The sequence below is a fragment of the Gavialis gangeticus genome, unplaced genomic scaffold (genome assembly GCF_001723915.1).
Source record: "Gavialis gangeticus isolate Ggan-Ray unplaced genomic scaffold, GavGan_comp1, whole genome shotgun sequence".
In the NCBI taxonomy this organism is placed as follows: domain Eukaryota; kingdom Metazoa; phylum Chordata; order Crocodylia; family Gavialidae; genus Gavialis; species Gavialis gangeticus.
The window spans coordinates 361737-380265 of record NW_017728998.1 but is presented as its reverse complement, the minus strand read 5'-3'; the positions used below and the strand labels follow the sequence as shown (position 1 = coordinate 380265).

The 18529-nt window shown below is 60.3% G+C and overlaps 2 protein-coding genes across 2 annotated transcripts in view; both read left to right on the top strand.

The window, feature by feature from the left end:
* The window catches only part of LOC109289246, a 27559-nt gene extending 13828 nt beyond the window's left edge, over positions 1–13731 (top strand). Inside the window, exons 3-5 of the mRNA XM_019505240.1 lie at positions 301–338; positions 853–936; positions 13149–13731. Of these exons, the coding sequence (XP_019360785.1) occupies positions 301–338; positions 853–936; positions 13149–13673 (647 nt within the window). The 3' untranslated portion in view covers positions 13674–13731. The remainder of the gene's footprint in view (positions 1–300; positions 339–852; positions 937–13148) is intronic.
* A 3-nt stretch (positions 13732–13734) lies between these two features.
* The window catches only part of LOC109289245 (polyamine-modulated factor 1-binding protein 1-like), a 15348-nt gene continuing 10553 nt past the window's right edge, over positions 13735–18529 (top strand). The window contains exons 1-5 of the mRNA XM_019505239.1: positions 13735–14771; positions 14878–15045; positions 15438–15638; positions 16151–16273; positions 16379–16523. Coding sequence (XP_019360784.1) covers positions 14706–14771; positions 14878–15045; positions 15438–15638; positions 16151–16273; positions 16379–16523 — 703 coding nt within the window. The 5' untranslated portion in view covers positions 13735–14705. The remainder of the gene's footprint in view (positions 14772–14877; positions 15046–15437; positions 15639–16150; positions 16274–16378; positions 16524–18529) is intronic.

Sequence of the window (18529 nt, the reverse complement as noted above, 5' to 3'; positions counted from 1 at the left end):
AGGAATAACGGTCACAAGCTGGCCAGAGGGTAGATTTAGGCTAGATATCAGGAGGCGCGACTTCATGGTCAGGGCGGCTAGGGTCTGGAACCAACTTCCAAGAGAAGTGGTGCTGGCTCCTACCCTGGGGGTTTTTAAGAAGAGGCTAGATGAACACCTTGCTGGGGTCGTTTGACCCCAGTACTCTTTCCTGCCATGGCAGGGGGGTCGGACTAGATGATCTGCTCAGGTCCCTTCCAACGCTAGAAACTATGAAACTATAATGGCACTTAGCATGTCCTCTCTCTGCTTCTCCTCCAGGCCCCAGAGAAGGCAGCTTGTGCCTGACAGCATCTAAGGTACCACCAGGCAAGGCTTTCTTCTTGCATGGCACTAGCACAGCTGTGAAAGTGTGCACCTTGTAGGCTCCCATCTGTGCCCAGTTCCCCAGCCCTGGGGCTCCCCGTGCACGCTCCTACCACTTCCCTCTGTCCACGCTGGCCTCACAATCCCACCCCTACCCCCTGTTCCCATCATGCCTTGGTCCTTCTGTCTCCCCCCAGATCTTCCCTCACTATCCAGCTCTCCTTCGGCCTGGGCAGCTTGCAGCTTTGCCAGGGAGACGTGTCCACTGTCAAGGCGTTGTGTCAGTCATACAGTTGACGTGTGGCATGTGCAGGCTAATGGCTGTGACTGAGACCAGAGCCAAGCATGACAGCATGCTGGGATCATAGCTGGGGGTTTCCACTTTCCATTTGCTCTCTCCTCCTCCCTCATCTGCCCCCCTCCCCACCTTTTGCTGATTTGGTCTCTCAATTCCCTACAGAAATGGAGGACAGCTCCTAACCAGCCCCATGTCATTTTGACCTGCAGGTACAAGAAGCAAAGGCCCAGCTGGCTGGAGCAGAGGCAGAAGTGGTCTCCACGAGGAGCAAATGCAGCACGGCACTGAGAGAGGTACCACCCATCAAAGCGCACACCACGATTGCTGTCCTTGCCCAGGCAGGGACCCCACTTCCAGCACACGCGGGAGGCATTCCCACCACCCTCCAGGCTGGCTGAGGGAAATGAGAAGCTAGCTTTGATTTCATCTTCTTTTGGGTACACAGTGTTGATCTAATGGGCAGGTAGCTTAGACTCTAGTTGCTTCTCCCCCAGGCCTGAGAAAGGGCATCGTGTGCTCCGTGGGGTGTTGTGGTGGGGACCCAGGGAGGGATGGGCAGCACCTGGCACCTGTGCTCCCTGCTTTAGTTCAGGATTTGCCAGTATTGGAAAGCCAGTCCCAGCAGCAGCCAGGCAGGTTCCCAGCACTGGTGCTGTCCTCACTGTTCCCCGTGATGTTTGTTTTTGCACATCCGTCCCTGCCTCTCTCTTTCCTCATGGAGCGGACTGGCTCCCTGGAGCTGCAGAGGGTTTTTAATATGTATTTTTTCAAGTGACCGGCTGGGTCCCTGGCAGAGATAATGAGATCATTTTCATTTGCAGAATGCAAAGCTGCAATGCAAGACTTTCCCATTCGTTATTTCTCCCTGCTAGACTCTGACCATGCTGCTGGTAGGGTGTGTGTGTGTGTTGATATTCCACACCAGCCAAACGTACAGTGTCTGCTCCAGACAGTACCCAGATGTGATTAGACCTGAGGTACCGGTTTCCTGTGAACACAGAGAATTGGAAATTATCACTAGAACGGCAGAGCAATAACCTTTCGGGCTCATTAACATTCTACCAGTGGAAACTCTCTTCCTGTTTTCCCTTTCATGAGTCTCGCCCAGTGCCACAGACTCTCAGTGTGTGGGCGGTTGGGACCCTCCTCTCCCCCGCTTCATCTGCTCATCAGGTTCAGGCAGAGATTTTGCATACTGCGTGTTTATGTTCGCTGCTTCCTGGGAAGCATGCCGTAAATCTGAGGGCAACGTCTCTATTGAGGAGCTGACTGGTCTCCGGCCTGTCACCCCAATGCCTGCACCTGCTTTTGCCCGTTCCTGAGCAAAGGGAAAGCACTGTTCCCCGCTGTAGTTCAGAGACCAAGAAGCAGGGTGGGAGGCTTTGCAGGCTGCACCGTCCTGCCTCTGGGACTGACATTGGGGCCCGAGGAGCAAGGAGGGCTCACAAATGCTCCAAGACAGGCCAGAGCTATTGTCTGTGTCTGCGGCAGCCTCCTGGTTTGCAGGGCAACTCTAACGCCTGTGGCTGTAGCGTCTGCCATGGCACTGCCCGCATCCCACCCCCTCCGCCTTGTGCCCTATGCGGGACCTGTCGCCTTGTGCATGGTGTTGCTCCCATGGGCTGTTCACAATTGGTGGGGCAGAGGAGCTTCTGGTGACACAGAACCATATGACTATTAAACAGATGGGAAATTGGTGTTTATGGAATTTGGGCTGTAATCATATTACTGAAAGTATTTGGCAGGGGAAGCCACGTGAGCGCAGGCTGCAGAGCTGCCTTTGATCTGTGGCATGCTCCCTTTGGGGTATTTTCCATGACTGATACAGACTCTGCTTAGCCCTGGACAGTTTTCCTGGCTGCATCAGCCAGCGATCACAACGATAAAACCAGAGCCAGAACCTCCCGGTTGGGCTGTTTCTGTCTCCGCAGGAGCTCAGGCGAGCGTGCCAGCTGCTCACACAGCAGTGCAGGGGACCTAGCACGTCTCACCCAGCCACACACCCACGCTCTCTGTAGTGTAAACACACATGTGTGTCTGCTGCAGGGCTCCAGGCTGTACAGCGATTGCGAAGGCTTCTGTGCTTGTACTTATGGGCTATTATATCTGCTTATAAGGTACTTATCAGCGGTGGCATTTCTAAACTGCCTCTCCCTGGGCAGATGAAATGTGCTGGGGTGATTACAGGTTGAAGCTCCATTGTTGGAGTTTTTTAATATTAAGTGTGAAAAGCCCCGTTTTGTCCTGTGCTGTAATGCTGCGTGTGATTAGAAGATTGTGGCAGAGGTGAGTGCAGCCACAAATACTTCGCTTGTGCATCTCCCGCTAATGAGTTTCCAATGAGCGGCATTGGGAGTCATAATTTGATAGTCGTTCCGAGCAGAGCAGCGCTGCGCGGCATCGCTCGTCCCCATTGTCCCGTCTCGCTGCGCATGTTGATCGGGCATTAAGAAAACATGTCCCTCCCCTCCCAGAACGCCAGGCTGGGGGAGGCTTTAAATTCTTATGGTTTTTTTTATTCTTTCTCTTCAGAGGAACACAACTAGGAAATGATTGGATCTTTGACAGAACAAAGGTATTTTTGATGGGCTCTGTAATATACTGTGTTAATGCGTCCAGTCCCTCATTGTCTGCTGTCTGATCCCATCCTTCTGCCAGACAGTCACTGCGGGATGAGTCACTTTTAATGTCTGATAATCAAGGTGAATTTTCAAAAAGCTGCCATTTCGGAATCACGCACTATATCACGGTGCCAGGCCAGGCGCGGGCCGTAGGAAGGCAAAGAGAGACATCTACCGCCCTTCCCGGGTACTGCACGCCTCGCCTGAGCCGGGCCCCCAAGACTGTCTGGAGGCTTTCATTCCATCAAGACATGCATCTTGGGAAGCAGACGGCGTTAATTACAAATTGAAAATAACTTCAGCACTAATGAAAATTATACATGCAGGAGGAAAGGTCTTAGTTAAAGCAGACAAGGGGATGGAATTAGCGATCAGCCGTTTGGGGCTGGATTCTGTACCTACAGAGTAGATCGTTGCCTATTCAGTAACAAGCGTGCATGTGGAGCGAGGCTTTCTCCCCCAAATGCTGCACGAGCAGCCAGACCTGCCCAGAAATGAATTCAGGCCAAAGAGCCTGCCAGGGCAGCACTGGGGAGCTGAAAGCCCAGTCCTTGAATGCAGAGGGGGAGGATTTTGGATTCAGGCGAAGGAACGTGGCCCTTTGTGGATGGGATTGTCCACTCTAAGTGCTGCAATCCCTGACAGACAAAGGCTGATTAAAGGCACATCGGGCCATGTGTCCCAGGTATCCCCACTCCTCGCCAGGAGGGGAGTGCAGCCAGTTATCTGTGTCGGAGCAGCGATGCGCTGTTATATAATAGCCCAGATGAGCACCAATGGCCTCTGTGTGTTATTCCGAGAGCTGAGCACCTATAAATAGACACAGGATGTGTTGATGACAGGGACGCTGCTGTGATTTAAAGCCAGCACTTTGAAGCCTTGTCCCCCTGCAGTCAAGACATACAGCATAGCTGGGGCATAAAAACACCCATGTGCCCATGGCTGCTGCAGTGGCAGGTCAGTGCCAGCACCAGCCTCCTCTCCCCTCTGCTTCCCCAGGGAGAATGGCTTCTCCCAGCACTGCTGCAGTTCTTGGGCAGATTCCTGCACCTCCCTCACGCCGAGAGACTCGAACACCACATCATACCCTCACCGAGTGGTGCCCACAGCCCGCTGCATGCTTCTGCCACTCTCTGCTAAGCAGCAGCCTTGCAGCCAGCATCGGGTGGTTCTTCAGTAGTTCTTGAGTGGGGGGAAGCCAGGCCATGGTGTCAGGATGGGCGTGCGGTGCACCAGCCCCTCCAGCATAGCTACCCTGTGAACAAGCCTGGATCCAGGCACTGTGCACAAAGATGGCCCTAGGTCCTCACCAGTTTGCTCTGTCTGCTTGCTGCAGGCTTTCCTTAGGGCCTTCCTGCCAAGTTCAAGACATCTAAGAGCACCCTTGCATAAGGCATTTGTGCTCCCTTGGGGCAGCATGAGAACCCATGAGCACAGGCATGTCCTTTGTGCCAGAAATGCCTCTAGGCCGCCTCCACCCCTAGCTCAGCAGGCAGCAGCCATGCGCTGGGGAGCTCACGCACTGCCTGCGCATCTCGGCGACGAGGGGCCTGGGTGGGTCACCAGAGATGCACACACCAAGAGGGACCACGCCTGCCTTCCCATGAGCTCAGGGGGAGCTCCGCTGCTTGTACTGATGGCAGGGTCTTTCACCTACGTCAGCACCCTGGGGAGCAAGACACCCAGCAAATGGCACCAGAAAGCACGAGGCAGCTGCTCCAGGCATCGTGTCCAGGAGACCTGGGCACGAGGGGGTTGGAAGTCTGCTTGCCTGGGGTGACAGGTGCCCATCCAAGAGTTTCACTGGTCTGGCCCCTACGTGTCTCCCACTGCGGCCACCTCCAGGCCTGGAAGGAGGTGGGTGATGTTGTTTCCCTGCCAAGATCACATCCTGTCACCTTTGCTACTGGTGGCCCCACAGTCCTGGGCACTGCTGCCCGGTGAGAAAGGCTGAGTGGAAATGTTAGAAGAGATGGGGATGCTGAGCTGCTCAGGCACCTCTGGAGTTTGCCATATCCCCTGTGGAGAGGGCCCTGGGCATCACTGGCCCAACTCAGCCACGCCCCCCACCCTCCATGACACAGCTAGCAAGTGTGGAGCAGGCTGGAGGCTGGTATGGGATAGCGTCATCATATCTTCTGGCTGCCCATCCTCATGCCCTGCCCAGGAGAATGGCCGAGGAACAGGAAAGACTGGGATCATCAGGGAAGTTGGGCTGGAAGGGCCTGGAAGCAGAAACCATGGAGACGCCAGCTCTCAGCCAGCAAAGGCTGCATCTGCATCTGCTTCTGCAAGCCCTGGTCGAGCTGCCATTCAGGGAGGCCTCGTGTGCTGTGGGTCACATTTGACGTAGGCTTTCAGCTAGCTGCTGCTGCTCCCAGAGGAGGACGTACTCCACTGCCCATCAGGCGTCCTCATCAGTCCTTCCTTCTCAGCGCAGTCATGCCTGGGACAGCTCGACAGGCAGTGTTTAATGGGCATCTGTCCTTCTCTGTTTTACGTCAGCCTCAGGTACCCTGGAAAACTCAGTGAGCATCGTCTTCACTCAACTAGGGAGAGCGCTGCGCACACAAGGGGCAGGGAGAGGGGAAGGTGGATGCTCTGTTCCTCTCACCTCATGGGGTGGGAGTAGCTGCTTATCTGGCTTTTGGCAAAACCCATCCTTTGGATATTATGCCTTGTTCGCAGGAGCTGTGTCCTGGGTCTGAGGGTGGACATCTGCATGCAGGAACTTCTGCAAGGCTGTGTTAAGTCCCATCTTTCTGTGGCTTCATCCCAACAGCCTGGAGTCCACAGCAGCAGATGGGATGTGCATGGAGACCTGAGAGGAAGCTGTTTTCCCTCTCCAATCTTGGTTCCTTGTGTTGTTTGCACCTGCAGAGGTGGCAGCTCCCTGTTATGCGATGGTTTGGAGAATGGGGAAGTGTTTGAACAATTGGTGCCTGGCATCAGCTGGCGGCACAGTGGAAGCCCCCCCGCAGAAGGCTTGGGCCTGTGATGCTCTGGTCAGAGCTGGGCATGTCCTGAGTTCCTCTGGGTGCATCTCCCGAGCCCTGTGCTGCAGAGAAAGGGGAGGGCTGCGAATCGAGGGGATGGTGTGGAGGACAGGAGCGCCTTGTTCTCAGTGCCCCATCTCACTCCAGCTTTGCTTTGCTTTGCTGTTGGCTGCAACAGGGCGGCCCTTGGCGGTGTTTGCAGCACTGGGAGGGAGCCACTGCAGGGCATTGTTGAGGGGGGCACGTCTGGTACCAGGCTGAAAGAGCCCAGCTCTGCTGCCCTCGAGCACCCGCAGGGAGGGCAGCAGAGCCTGTGGCTTCCCTGGCTGATGGACTGTTTTACAGTCGGGTTTGCCTTTCTGTTTGCTGAGAGCTGTGTATGCGACAGAGGGCAGAGCACCCAGCTGCATCTTGTGCCACATGCGCGTGGAAGCACGTGTGTCTGCAGGAGGCTGCAGAATGCAGCAGATCCTGCAGTGGCTCGAAGTTGCGTGTGCTTGGCATTTTTCTGTTGGGCTGCTCCGTTTTCATGGGGCCTGAGAGGTACTGCCACGTGTTTCTCTAACAGCGCTTGACCTCTGTCATGGAGACTGATGCCACAGTAGTGCGGAGCTGGGAGGAGGAGATGTGGGTGTTTTGCTGTCAGAAAGGTGGGGCCTGCCTTACCCTTTGCTATAAAATAAGTAGCACAGGCCTCCTGAGCATGCGCCCAGACACCTTAGTATAGTGCAGTTGGTGTGGTCAGTTTGCTTCCCAGGGAAGCTGCTTTCCCATGGCCCTCTTCAAAGGCCCATGGTCAGGTGCATTTGCTGTTGGCACTCTTTCTCATGAAAGTATTTTTCCACCCCTCCATAAGTACGAAGCAGATGCCAGTCTCTTCTGGGTGACTGTCTCCAAGTCCTCAGCGTGGAATAGGGCCACCCACGTGCAGGGTTTTAGTGGATGCTGAGCGCACAAACCTGAAGATTTCAGGGCAGCTGCTGCCTCAACCTCACAAACATTCAAGTGCGTACTTCTCTCCTCTGGCCTGTGACAGGCCAGAATCCCAGCTAGAGATAGCAAAAAGCTGGACTCCTGCCCCAGGCTCCCAGAGACTTGTCTGACAATCTGCACTATCCTTGTTGAAGCAAACCTGACTCATAAGTGGTTTGGTAGGAAGCAGATGATCTCACTTGGCATCTCCAGCTCAGGAGCACGGGGCAGAGGCAACGGGTGACCTCTCATCAGACCTCCTGTGCGACACTTCCTGCCTGCGGCCCAGCTCATGGGTAGAGGTGCCCAGCCACGGAGAGTGTGTCCACAGGGGAACTGCAAGCCCAGCACGTCTCTGGCTTTGTCTGGCTGCAGCTTCCAGCCCTGGTTCTTGGCACGTGCTTGTTTGCTGGGGAAGGAGCCCTCAGTTCTCAAGCGTCCGACCCGCAGAGCTGCTAGTGACTGGGATCTAGTTGCTCCTCTCCTTTCCCTCGGGTAAGCCCAGCCCCTCATTCCTTTCACTGCAAGGCCTGTCCTCCAAGCGCAGGCACTTTCCTGGCTCTTCTCTGAACCCTCTCCAGCCTCAGCATTGCACCAAACTAGGTGCACTGTTCCAGTTGAGGTCAGGGCACTGCCAAATACAGAGGTCATCTGACCTCCCTGCTCCTGCTGGCAGCCCTCGTAAACCCCCCTTACAGCTCCAGGGACCGTGCCAGCCCTGCTGGCATGGTCACACCAGAGGTTCATGTCCAGCTGAGCATCCTCTGCACCCCCACATCTCTTCCAGAGCCACTCCTCCCCTGCACCTGTTTTCCAAGTGGCCCACTCTGCTCTGTGCTGCTCAACTATCCCCATGCTCTCAGCCACTCCTCCAGGCAGTTGCCTGCAGATGGTATCATTAACTGTATCATTTACAAGCTGATGTTCTCTTCCAGCACCGCAGAGACCCAGTGGATGGGGCAGGTCCAGCCAGCCCCTCATCATGTCCCAAACCTGTCATCCTCCCAAACCTGTCATGATGCTGACATGTCCCCATGTCACAATGCTAACATGATACTATTTGCTTTTTGCTCTAAGTGAATTCTTCCCTTCTGCTGTTCGACTCGTGGCTTCTTGGGAAATGGTGATGGTGCAGTCTAGGAAAGCGTAAGGTGTGTGCATTCCTTGCGGGACGTCAGAGGCCTTTTCAGGAACGTGAGGAGTTGGCAGAGGAAGGTAACATGGACAGGTTCAGAATGGCCTGACACTGGTGACTGAAAGCACCATCACTTGGGGTTGCAAGTCCACGTGAAGTGTTTCAGGTGAATTGGGCTTTCCGTGCCCTTCCTGAAGCATGGCCCCTAGAAGCAGGCGGGATTCCAGGGCCGGGGGTTGTAGGCGAGTTGCAGCTCAGGTGGCGCAGTACAGAGGGTGAACGGGGAAGGGGTGGGTTGTGACTCAGGTGTATGGCAAAGCTGGGCCTCGAACCATGCAGGGACCTTTGACATGGGCTGGAGATAGTCAAAGACATTTCGAAGTCCCTCTACCCACGGTGAAATCTCCCTGCCTTGCTGGCATGTGGCAGCCTGAGCTCTGCCCAGCGCAGGTCAGCAGGGAGGGGCCAAGTCAAGAAACCGGGCACCTGCCCACCTGCTCAAGGAAGGCAGACGCCAGATCCCTCGGCTGGCTCACGTGGCCGGTGGGGAGCTCAGCTCAGGACCAGCGCAGCGGTCTCCTGGACAGAGGCACTGCCTCCCTCTTGCTGGGGTCAAGACACAGGGTCAGAAGTTTGGCCTCCTGTCCCAGCTGGGCGCAGGCTCACTGTCCGATCCTGGCGTGGTCTGTTGGACCTGGGCTATTAAATGACATGCGCTCAGTTTGCAAATGCATGCATGTTGTTTGTGTGCTGCTGGCAGTCCCTGCTCCTGCTTAGTGGGGCCCTTGTCTGCGCAAACAGCCTGTGTTTACCTTGTTGCTGGGAGCACAGATACCCTCTTGGCCCATGCACGGGCAGTTAGTTCAGGCTCTGAAAATCAGGTGCTAAATACATCTGGGCCTTTGCTTCCCCCGTGTAAGATGGGGATAACAGTGCTGGCGCCTCTCAGCAGGGCGGCGAGGTTCAGCTCGTGAATATGAAGTGGCTCAAGAGCCTCAGATGGACAGTGTGGTGCTATGGTGCGGAGCTGAGTCACCAGCACGCGGCGTCGCCAGCGGCCCGTGTTTGCGAATCGTCGTGTGTAATCAGCACGGGGAGGGGAGTCGTGGTGGCGTGGGGGTATGAGACAGCCAATGCAAAGCACTCTGGGCATGTACGCGCTGTCCTCCACGCTGGGCCACCAGTGGCTCTGCCCACGGTCACGGGGGGCACATGGGGTCCATGTGCCTGTGGAAGTGTTGGCTAAGAGCAGGGGAGTGGGGTGGGCATGTGTTTAAACAGACGCAGCGCCAACCTTTCCTCGCAACAGAAAACCTCTGAATCCCTCCCCCACCCTGTCTGCCAGCTCCTCTGAGTGAAATCTCAGCTCCCTTTGTTTTCCTGATTTCCATTTTGTATCCTAAAATATTCGCTCCGAGTTCCGCCTGACAGACGTCCCTAATCTAATCTCCACGTCTGCTTTCTAATTTTCGCAGTCAGGATAAAACAGATCGGCTGGCGTTAATTGCCTGTGCAGCGGCCCGAAGCTCTGAGCCATGATTTACGAGCTCGGAGCAAGCGCTCTGCAACACATTTTTCTTAATTTATTTTTAATGAGTCTCTCAATTAATTTTCTTGGAAACATCTTAATGATGTTGGAGGCGGGTGTTAATGAGGTCTGCACCGGCTCCTCGTTTTGCATATTTTAAATGCGGAATGGCATCGCCGGCGCACCCTCGGTTTGGGAAGGTAGGCGGTTCGTGGGCGGGTGGAGACTCTTGCTGACATCCATGCTCTGACCTTGCCCAGGCCTGGCCACGTCCCAAGCCTGAAAACTGCAGACGTCCGCGTGTGCCCCTCACCGACCAGCCCCTGGCTGCCACGTGTACCCCCTGCCAGGAGCCAGCCCCGGGCTGGTCGGTGGGCACGGCGCAATCTCTGCCATTCCGCCACTCTGCTGCGATGCCCACGTCTTCCCTGCATCTTGTGCCCCAGCCATGGTGGGAGAGGAGGCGATGCAGGTCCATTCGCCTGCAGGTCTCCCGCCGGGGGCCGAGAGGATGGCGGGGCAGGGCTGGGATCGCCAGGGCCCGCTGATGCCTCCCTGCCTGGGGGCCAGCCCAGGGCCTGCCAGAAGCCAGGCTGCCTGTCTCTTTAAAACGGGCACAGTGGGTCTGTCCTTTCCAGCTCGGTCCCGGCTCGGGTTTACAGTTCCTTTTGCCTTTAATTGGTGATTGTGTGTGCTTCAGTGAAATATGGCAGCTGAATTGCCTTTTGTTTTCTCACAGCACGTCAGTCTTCATTAAATCAGAGAGCAGCGAGAAAGGATTCGCTTTTGTCCCAGCCAGAACGCGGCAGCTGTTTAATTTCAATTAACATGGCACTGAAAAGAATAACATTAAGGCAGTAATTAAAGCGAGACAGGGCTTCTCCCTCACCTCTAGCGCTCGCCCCGCCGGGCTGCGTGGAGCGGAGTCATTCCACAGCACAGGAGGCCGCGGGTGCGGGGAGCTGCGCAGCTTTGGGTGCTGGGCATTGTCCGGCCCGTCACGTCAGCTGTGGCCCGGGGTGGGCAGTGCAGCCGGGCTCCACGCTGCCCTGGGGGGCTGCTGAGCAACCAGGATTCCTCCGCACCCCGGTGCTGCACGCCCCAGCTCCTGCCTCCCTGCCTGCACCAGGCCTGGCTCCTTGCACGGCACAGCCGTCCCAGGCTGCATCGTGCCAAGGCTGGAGTGGCCTTCCTCGGCTCGGGGTGTCTGAGAGTCCAGCCTGCAGCCCTGCGTGGTCCCTGGGGAGGGGGTGAGGCGGGTGGGCAGGCTGCGTGGCCAGCAGCCCCTGCCCCAGCAGCCGCCCCTTGTCCCTTCCTGCTGGAGATGAGACTCCCTGGCCACGTGCAGCTGCTCGAGGCATAGGAGTGTACAGGGGCCATGCCCACACGCGGTGGTGCCCATGCAGGTGGGCAGCATCTGCACCAGCCTGGGTGGCCCTGGGTCATGATGTCGCCAGCACCATGCAGCCGGGCTGGCCGGGAGCGCCGTCGGCCAGGCGCAGAAGCGTGGTCGAAGCAGCCATGCAGGTTGAATGCTTGTTAGCGTGCCCAGCCATTTCTCATCTGCCTGGGGTGGGAGCAGGTCTCCTCTGCAGACAGGGAGCCTGTTGGCAGTGCATTTGCTTCTCCAGTGCAAACATGGGGGGCACAGCCTGGCAGCATTGCCATAGCGTGTGGGTGCACACCATGGGCCGAAGGCATGTCACCCTGCATGGGGCGAGGCCAGGCGCGCTGACTGCGTCTTTGGCTTCTTGGGGCTGAGCTCTGTGGCCCTGGTGCTTCACTGGGACGGGCCCGGCTGGTGATTTTGTAGCCAGCGCATGGGCAAAGGGATCAGGGTCGTGGGAGCTACGGCAGGGACCAAAGACCAGCGTGGTGCGAGCACAGAGCGGGGAGGGCTCGAACCTTTCTCCACATGGTCGTGTCCCTTGTGGACTGGGATTTCCCTGCCCAGAGTCCTGCTCCTTCAGCTTGGAGCACGCTGGCCCTCCCCCCGAAGTGTCCACAGGCACCTTGCCAGATACGCACCACGGTCTGGGCAGAGTTAAAACAAAAAGAGCTGACAGAGGAGAGCAGCCGTGGCCCCAGGGAGGACCTGCGCTGTGGCCCGGTGTCGGTGCAGCCTCCACGCGCTGCGGGGAAGCCAGGCCCGCAGCGTGGGTGGGAGAAGCCGGCGGGGGGGGAGCTGCCGAGGGACCCTGCAGCAGCTTCCTGGGGCTTCGCTGTGCCCGGGCCTGCTGCCCTGCTGTGGGCCGCTCGCCAGCAGCAGGCAGAGCGCAGGCCCGGCAGGCAGCACTGCCCACAGACGTGGCATGACAAAGGCCACAGAGGCCTCCGGCACGGGCACGGGCATGGGCCTGTGCTGCGCCTTGCCGGCCGCGGGCAGCCACTGCCCGAGCCCGGCTGCAGCCCGCAGGGAGAAACGAGGCCTAAATTCAATTGCAGCCACACAAGAGCCGGCGGCAACGGAGGTTAAGTGGCCCTGCTCACGTGCCTGCGATCTGCTCCCGGAGCCGGTCGGCATGGCAACCGACGATTTCCATTACAGCACCTTGGTGTGCGCAGGCTGGGCCAGCCCCAGCCCTGGCTTGGAAATTTCCAGTTAAAATATATATGAAAAGGCAAAACTGGAGTGTGGGACGCAAACCCTGGTGCTGCCACTCACAACCCCGAGGAGCTGCCCCCCGCCAGGCTCGCCGCGCCAGGGCCTGACCGCACGTGCCCCCTTCCCCCGGCCTTGGGGCACCTGCCATCCGCTACGCTCGCTGCCAGCCTCGTCAGGCCTCAGCAGGCCCTTGTGGTGTCCTTGCTCTGTACTGGCTAAGACAACCCAGTCGCCCCGCCAACCCCCGCATGCCGCCCTCGCTGCCAGCACGGGGGGCTATGGCAGGCGAGCCTGCCCCTGCCCGCGGCGGGCCTCGTGTGCCAGCGCAGGCAGCAGCTGCCTCAGGCCAATGCGTTCAGCCCAAGGTGCCGGGTTTGTTCGTGTTGGCTGCAGCAGGCGCCCAAGCCGGAGGGCTTTTCACCATGGATCCGGTGCTCGAAGCAGGAGAACGCCCCTCCGGCAGCAGGGAGCCAGAAGGCAGGAGCCCGCCCAGGGCAGGACACGCAAGGGCCAAGGGCAGCTCTGTGCCGGGGTCACCCAGGGTCCTGGAGCGCAGCAATGAGGTGCCTCCTCCCTGGCATCCCGAGCTCTGCCCCGCTCTGTCCCCAGGGCTGCGGGGCCCTCGCTCACTGTCCCATTGCCACGCAGGCAGCGGAGAGCAGCGCGGCGCTGCAGGGACTGCGGCAGAGGACGGCAGAGCAGGAGGCCGCCATCCACCAGCTGGAGAGCCTGGCGCGGGCCCACCTGAACGAGCGGCAGCAGGAGGCAGAGCAGGTAGCCACGGCCTCGGGCACGCCCGTGCTGAGCTCGCCTGTGGCAGTGGGAAGGACAGGGAGGGGGCCTGGCTCAGCCCAGGCCCCTCCGCGTCATGCACCAGTGTCTGCTGCAGCTGCGCCGCGCTCAGGACCAGGTGCAAGTGCTGACCCGGGACCTGCAGAAGGCAGCAGCCGAGGCCCAGGCTGCAGAGCAGAAGGCACGTATCTGTCCCTGGGTGGGAGGGATCGCGGGCTCTTGGGCCATGGGGCTGTTGGCCCCCGTGCTGCAGGGCAGGCTCGGCTCTGCCAACGCAGGGGTGCGGGCTGCTCTGTCACCACCCCACGTGCCTGTGGCAGGCACAGCACTGTGAGGACACGCTGCAGCGGCTGCAAGATGAGCTGGTGGCATCACAGGTGACTGCCAAGGGCAGCGCCCAGGAGCAGCAGCTGCAGGACGTGCAGCAGCAGGCACAGGCGCTGCACCAGCAGCTGGAGGCGCTGCAGAGTGAGGTACCTGTGCTGCCTGCGCAGCCACTGGGCAGGAGCCTCTCCCCTGTGCCAGCACGGGGGGGCCGGTCCTTGCTGCCTCTTCCTGCCCACTCCCATTTGCTCGGCCCCCGTCAGCTTCGCCTTGGCCTTAGCCTGCTCCAGCAGCTGCACTCACACTGGGGCCACATCCGGCCTCCTGTCTGCCAGCCCGTGCCTGGTGCCTGCTGCTCTAGCAAGGCTGAGACCCCACGACTTAGCTGCCTCTTCTTTCCCAGCTATGGCAGAGCACAGTGGTCCCCCCGCGGCCCAGGCTGCTCCTGCTAGCGCGGCCGGGAAGGCAAGTTGTTCCCCTCATCGACCTCTATGAGCTGAGCAGCATCTCTGGAGTTGGCGCTGTGGGCTTTTGCAGGTGCACAGTCACGACCAGATCGTTGCAACACTCGAGAGACGCCTGGGAGCTGCCAAGGAGGAGCTGGCACGAGCTGCGGGCGAGGTGGGAAGCCCTGGAGCAAGGTGCTGGGGCCTAGGGCAGGCGACAGGCTCTGCCCTGGCAGACGGGCAGCTGTGGGGCCCTCGCTTCTCTGCACACTGCAGCACCGCATCACTCCCTGTCCTGCTCACGTCGGCCTCTCCATCGGGCCGGTGCTCGTTGACACCTTGATGATGTTTCCTGCCTCATCTCATGGGCTCCAACCCCATCTTGTGCCAGGCGGCAGCTGGGCTGAGCAGTGCCCAGTGGCATGGACAGGAAGCAGTGCCCGTGGCCACCCCCCCATGCTGATAGCCATCCGCTCTGCCCCCCCCGGGCCAGACACAGGCGCTACTGCTGGAGCAGCTGCAGGCAGAGCTGCAACTGAGCCGGGAGAGCCGCGAGGCCGAACTGCAGGGCCGGTGGCAGGAGCTGGACGCCTGCAAGGGGCAGCTTAAGGAGACGCAGGTGCAGCTGCGGCAGCAGGAGGCCATGATGGTGGCACAGGGCCGGGACCTGGAGCACCGGCTGCAGCAGTGCAGGGTGCTGCAGGAGGAGGTGGGGGCCTGGGAGGGAGCAGGGCTTGTGCCTGGCAAGCTGAGACTGGACTGGGCACCGTATGGCAACGCATGTGGCCCCCACCCCGACCACATGGCACCCACAGGTGCAGCAGCAGGCGCAGGAGCTGGCGCGGCGGCAGGAGCAGCTGCAGACAGCACAGGAGCATTTGGCTGTGGCCAAGGACAGCTTCAGCCTGTGCCAGGAGAAGCATGAGGCGGTGCTGAGCCGGGTGCAGAGCCTGGAGCAGGACCTTCGAGACGCCCGCAGCCAGGTGAGTGTCCCCCCCTCTCCAGTGTAGGACCCCACGCCTCCCCTGGCAGCACCGCAGGGGCCAGTGGCTGCCTGGGCCTTGCTGCTGTCCAGGGGAGCTGCCAGCATCCACCCAGCTGCATGAGGCGGGCAGCAGGCCAGGCCCCTCAGGCAGCCTTGGGCCCTGGAGTGGCCTGGTGGGTTGTGGACGGACACGAGCCCCCAGCACGGCTCTCATATCACTGGCTGCAGCAGTGGCCTGGCCCAGGGCCAGCCATAGGGTCCCCAGCCACGGGCTGCAGCTGGTGCCATCCCCACCGCTTCCGAGGGCAGAGGCTTGGCTACTGGGCAGGCGCCGGCGGCTGTGTTGGCCACCACTGGCTAGCACCAGAGGGTCATGGCTCGGGCCCGCAGGTCAGGGAGTGTGATGACACCATCGCCAGGCTGTGCAGTGAGCAGCTGGCTGTGAGGAGCCAGGTGGAGGAGGCCGTGGAGTGGCTGCGCCAAGAGCTCCAGGCCACCCAGGAGGACCTGGCCCACAGTCAGCAGCAGGCCCAGCAGTGCGAGGACAAGGCCCAGCGGCTCTGGGAGCAGCTGGCTGCCAGCCACAGCCAGGTAAGAGCCAGGAGTGCTGGAGTGCCTCCTGCCAGCCCCAGCACAGCATCACACCGAGGCTGGGCAGCAGGGATTGGGCCAGAGCATGGCTCTGGTCTGCAGGCACCCAGCTGCACCCAGCACCGGCACTGCAGGAGAGCTGGGGAGGATCAGCCGCTTGGCCCTGTGCTCCCAGGGGAGGGTTGCGTGAAGCCAGCCCCCACCATCACCCCACAGATCCAGCCTGATGCCATGTGCTGCTGCAGCGAAGTCCGTGCAGACTGGCAGTGCGCAGCTGGTGGGCCTGCAAGCTGGGTCTGGAGACATCCAGGCAGAGAGAGCCCTCTGCTCCCTGGCCGCCTGCCCAGGCCCTGGGTATGGGGCATTGTCAGAGCCCTGTCTTTCCCACTGGACCCAGGTGCCCAGCATCATCCTCCCCATGGTCCCATCGCCCATACATCTCACTGCCTGTTGCCATCTCCATCCCGGGGCCATGTCTGCTCCCCTGTTCCTCACGCTTCCGGGGTGTGCAGGTGGTGGCAGGCACGGCGGCACTGAGGGACGCTCACTCGGAGTTTGCCTCCTACACGGCTGCTCACAGCCACAGCAACGCCAGCTACGACCGCCTGGCACTCCAGGCCATGGCGCTTCAGCAGGTAGGGAGGCCTGCCCTCCCCTCCTTCCCCTCATGGGCCTGGCCTGGGGGCCCCAGGGCACTGGCTTCCAGCCACTGTGTTGATGGCGTGGTGCTGCATGTGCAGAGGCTGCTGGAGCTGGAGCTGGAGCTGGAGCTGGAGGTGGAGAGCACCGTGCATCAGCAGCAGGCAGAGGAGGCCGAGCGCCTGGCCCAGGACTGGGAGCTGCAGCTGGAGCAGGTGGCAGAGCAGAAGTGCAGCACCACGAGAGGTAACGGCTGCTCTTTAGGCCTGGCAGCACTCCCCTACCTGCCCCCGTGGCCCCAGCTGGGCCAGGGGAGCCTTTGGCCTCTGCCAGGAGCTGGCTCTGGGCCTCCCCTGCCCAGTGTGAAGCAGGTCCCCCTTTCCTTGCCCTGCCTGTGGCTGCTGGCCCTCAGCACCTGGGGGCAGTGGGGGCCAAAGCCAGAGGCACTCGCACCCCATGGGACAACCCATGTGGCCCCTCTGCCCCAAGTGCAGGGTGGGCAGGAGCAGCCTGTGCCCAGAACTGTCTCAGACCTAGAAGCGCTGGAGCTGGAGCTGCGGGGCCTGCGGCAGAACGCAGCCGCCCAGGCGGAGCGTGTGCAGCTGGAGGCAGCTGAGCAGCAGCAGCGGGTGCAGCGGCTGGAGCAGGAGCTGCAGGAGAGCCACCAGCTCAGCACCCAGAGGGCACAGGTCAGCAGGAGCTGGGGCAGGATGTCCCCCAGCCCACCCCCAGCAATTTGCCTTGGGGCCCAGGGGAGAGGGAGAGGAAGTCGGAGCTGCCAGTTCTCTGGAGCTCCCTGAGGTACAGCCAAGGCAGGCGTGGAGCCCATCGTCCACAGCTGCGGTGGTGCCTGCCTGGCTGCAGCCACGAAGACAGGCTTAGTCAGAGACAGGCAACCACTGCCTGGCTGGGGAAGCCACAACAGGAAATAAAGGCTCAAACTACCCTGGCCTCTGTTGCTACACTCTGCTCCTGCCCTCCGTGCCACAAGCAGACGCCCAACCCGCCATGGTCTGCGCCTCACCCACGAGCCTCAGTGGGCTCCACAGGCACACACGTGTGCACACATGCTCCTCTCCTTCCCTCTCCTCTTCACACACTTCTCCTTTCTTCCCTCTCTCTTTCCTCCTGTCTCCTTCCTGCCTCTCTCCCTAGCTCACTGCTTTCCTCTTCTCTCCCCACTTCCAGAAACCCCGAGTGAGGAGCAGGGCCCACTCCCACCAGTCCCAGGGTGCCAGGCCCTACGCAGCCCACACCACCCCATCACCCATTTGCCCTGGGGCCCAAAAATCTCTCCAGAAACCCACGTCTGAGGTGGAAAGTTGAGTCGAGACAGGAGCATATCACCACCACAGCCAACGTGGCCCATGGGATTATGCCCCCAGCTACTGAGCCCCATTCCCCCTGCCCCGCTCTGCCTGGGGGTTCAGACGGCAGGAGGGAGAGGCTGGGTGTTGGGGCACAAGGTCCCTGTCAGAGGTGCAGCCCATTGCCTCCATGTTGGTCGCTGGCCAGAGCCAGGTGCACCAAGACACCCAGCAGTGGCACGATTATGGCATGCAGCATCAGCCCCAGGCTGAGTGCAGGGCCTGGAGGGCAGCTGAAGAGGACATGGGGGTGGGGAAGGGGTAGGCTGGGCTCGCGTGTGCATGGGAGTACATGCTGGCTTCTATTCCCCTAGGCCGTGCAACGGTGTGAGAAGCAGCTACGGCAGGTGCGAGCGGAGCTGGTGCAGGCGCGGGCAGCACAGGTTGGCATGCAGCAGGAGCAGCAGCAGAGCACGGGGGCAGGCGCGGCGCTACGCCAGGAGCTGCAGAGGCTGCAGGAGAGCCTGCAGCAGGAGGGCGAGCGGCCACCACCACCCCCATGGGCACGGCCCCATGCCAGGGACCCCAGTGCTGCCCATGGGGGTCTGGCGGCCCCCCACTCCAATTCCAGGGACCCCCGGAGCCTGCCCCACTGCCCAGCAGGACCCAAGACAGAAGAGATCACACCCCCCAATCCTGCCCATCAGCACAGCACAGCTGGGGCCAGGACACCACCCAACATCCCCATCCCCTGCCACAGCAACCTGGGGGAGCACAACCCCCGCCAGGGGCATGGAGCAGGAGCTGTGCCATGCACCCCTGGCCCTACCCCAACCGCGCACCACGTGTGCTTGCAGCACAGCACAGCTCATGGCACCCAGGGCTCCTTGTATGTATGTACGTACGTACACACACACACACACACACACACACACACACACACAC